Genomic DNA, 2,232 nt, shown 5'->3' with positions numbered 1-2,232 from the left:
GTCGAGCCTTAGCAAACATTTTACGGAGAGGGGAACAAAGAATATGAGTATGTTAGTGGGTACAAGCTCAAAGCAAGGATTTCGAGAAGGGCCGATGTATAATCAAGAATGTTATCAAGTTTATGATGAAAAGGCTAACTATGTCAGCAACTCTAATGGTGGGGGTTTCCCAACCTAGTTAATAAAGGTCCAATCAAGGACCACAACCCCAATACACACTCAAGGGAATGAAAGCGGGAGCAATGAGCATGGGAATCCAAATTGGAGGATAACAATCAAGGCAATTGAAGGTAGAGAAACTACAAAAATACAAGCTTTAATGCCTATGTCCCACTAGGAGGTCCCGTGTATCAACAGTCAATCAACCTTCACGATACCATAATCGAGAACAATCAAGTAGCGATTATATTTGTTCATAAATTGAGGAGATATTGTCAAGAGTTTTTAAAAACCAAGATTAGTCCAATGCATCCATGAAATATGAGTCAAATTGTGATCTCCCATTATACATCAATCAGACAACTTCAAACCCAGTTGAGTCAAATCGCTTCATCATTGAATCCAAGTCGAAAGAGTGTTTTGCCAAGTGATACCATTTCTAATCTAAAGAATTATGCGAGCGGGAATTCGCATTATTTGGCTATTACCACCGGAAGTGGAATAATATTTTTTTTTGGTCAAATATTAAACTTTTATTTAACCAGTAAAGAATTTACAGCTCCTCTACCTCCTTTGAACTTAGGAGTTAAACTCAAATAATATCAAATAACATAAAGACTATCTAGAAAAAAACACAGCTTTCCTTGACATATTAATAGTTCCTCTACTTCTACATTTCAAAGAGGGAAACTATCTACTCCTTCTAATATCTTCTTCCATTTTATCCTCTGTTGTCCTTTGATATGTAGTTGAAAAATAATGTCACGTATGATCTTTTTTGTATCTTTCTGTTTCCCCTAAAACCTGCACATATTCCTTTCTATCCACGTGTGGTATATCACTGCTGCATACAGAAATGCCAAGATGCTATTCCGGGGTCTACCATTTTTTGTTCTTTTCATCAGCCACAATACTTCCTCATCCCAGGTACCAATTTGATGTCTTTCTCCCATCCAGTTTAGCAGTATGTTCCACATGTTCCTTGAAAATTGGCAATCAAAGAATAAGTGAGACATTGTTTCATCTTTTCCACTGTTGCATAGTATGCATCTGATATCAACCTGTATTCCCCATGCTGTCAACCTATCTACTGTGACCAGCCTGTGGTGAAGTGCTAGCCATAAAATGAAGTTGTGTCTAGGTATAGTGGTACCTAATATTAAGGCTTTCCATCGAACCTTTGGAAACTGAGGTCTCGATAAGGTGTACATCTTTTGTATATTAAATTGCCCCTTTCTGCAGAATTTATTCATGTTTGCAAAGGAGTCTATATTCAGGTACCATTCTCTAATATCAAACACCTTTCTTACCAGCCAACATGCTTGATTAGGAGTACTCATTGTTTGGAAGTCCTTCTTTTTTATGTAGATAGAGTGAATCCATTTGATCCAGAGAGCATCTTTTTTTGTATGTATTGCCCACATTAGTTTGTATACTGCTGCTTTGTTCCACCATGTAAAGTCCATGGCATTTAGGCCACCAGCTGAAGTTGGCATACAATTACTGTCCCAAGATATCAAGGCTCTCTTCGAAGAGATCTGGTTACCTGTCCATAGGAATGATCTGCACGCAGCATTCACCAATTGTATAATCTTCTTTGGCAACAAAAACACTTGTCCCCAGTATGTTTGCATCTCAAACAACACATTTTTGATCAGTTGAACTCTACCACTAGAAGAAAGGAATTTTGAGGTCCAGCATTTTATTCTGTTGGTGATCTTCTCCACTAATGGCATGCATTATTGTATTGATAGCTTCCTTGAGGATAAAGGGATTCCCAGGTATTTGAAAGGTAGAGCTTCCCGCTTGAACTGATAGTCGGTATTGATCATGTCTTTGAAATCCTGAGTGACTCCAGCTACATAGATAGAACTTTTCTCCAAGTTAACTATGAGTCCTGTCACCTTTGAGAAATAATTGAATTTGTCCAGCATTAATTGAATGGATATTTTATCAGCTCTACAACACATAATCAGATAATCTGCAAAACAGATATGAGTTAGGTTTAATTTGGCACATTTTGGGTGGAAGTTGAAGTCTGGGATGTCTTTAAGGGTCTTCAATGTTCTACTC

At 37.6% G+C, this 2,232-nt stretch overlaps 1 protein-coding gene across 1 annotated transcript; it reads right to left on the bottom strand.

Moving 5' to 3' along the window:
• Window positions 1–956: 956 nt before the first annotated feature.
• On the bottom strand, window positions 957–1,895 carry LOC138871145 (uncharacterized). The gene has a single exon (XM_070149005.1). It carries the CDS (start codon window positions 1,893–1,895, stop codon window positions 957–959), a length of 939 nt encoding a protein of 312 aa, XP_070005106.1.
• Window positions 1,896–2,232: the final 337 nt, after the last annotated feature.

Source organism: Nicotiana sylvestris, chromosome 6 (assembly GCF_000393655.2).
Source record: "Nicotiana sylvestris chromosome 6, ASM39365v2, whole genome shotgun sequence".
In the NCBI taxonomy this organism is placed as follows: Eukaryota; Viridiplantae; Streptophyta; class Magnoliopsida; order Solanales; family Solanaceae; genus Nicotiana; species Nicotiana sylvestris.
The sequence above is the reverse complement of the archived record's forward strand: the minus strand, read 5'-3'. Positions and strand labels throughout refer to the sequence as shown.

Coding starts and splice junctions, on each gene's coding strand:
- LOC138871145 (XM_070149005.1), bottom strand. CDS start 1,895: ATGCCATTAGTGGAGAAGATCACCAACAGAATAAAATGCTGGACCTCA.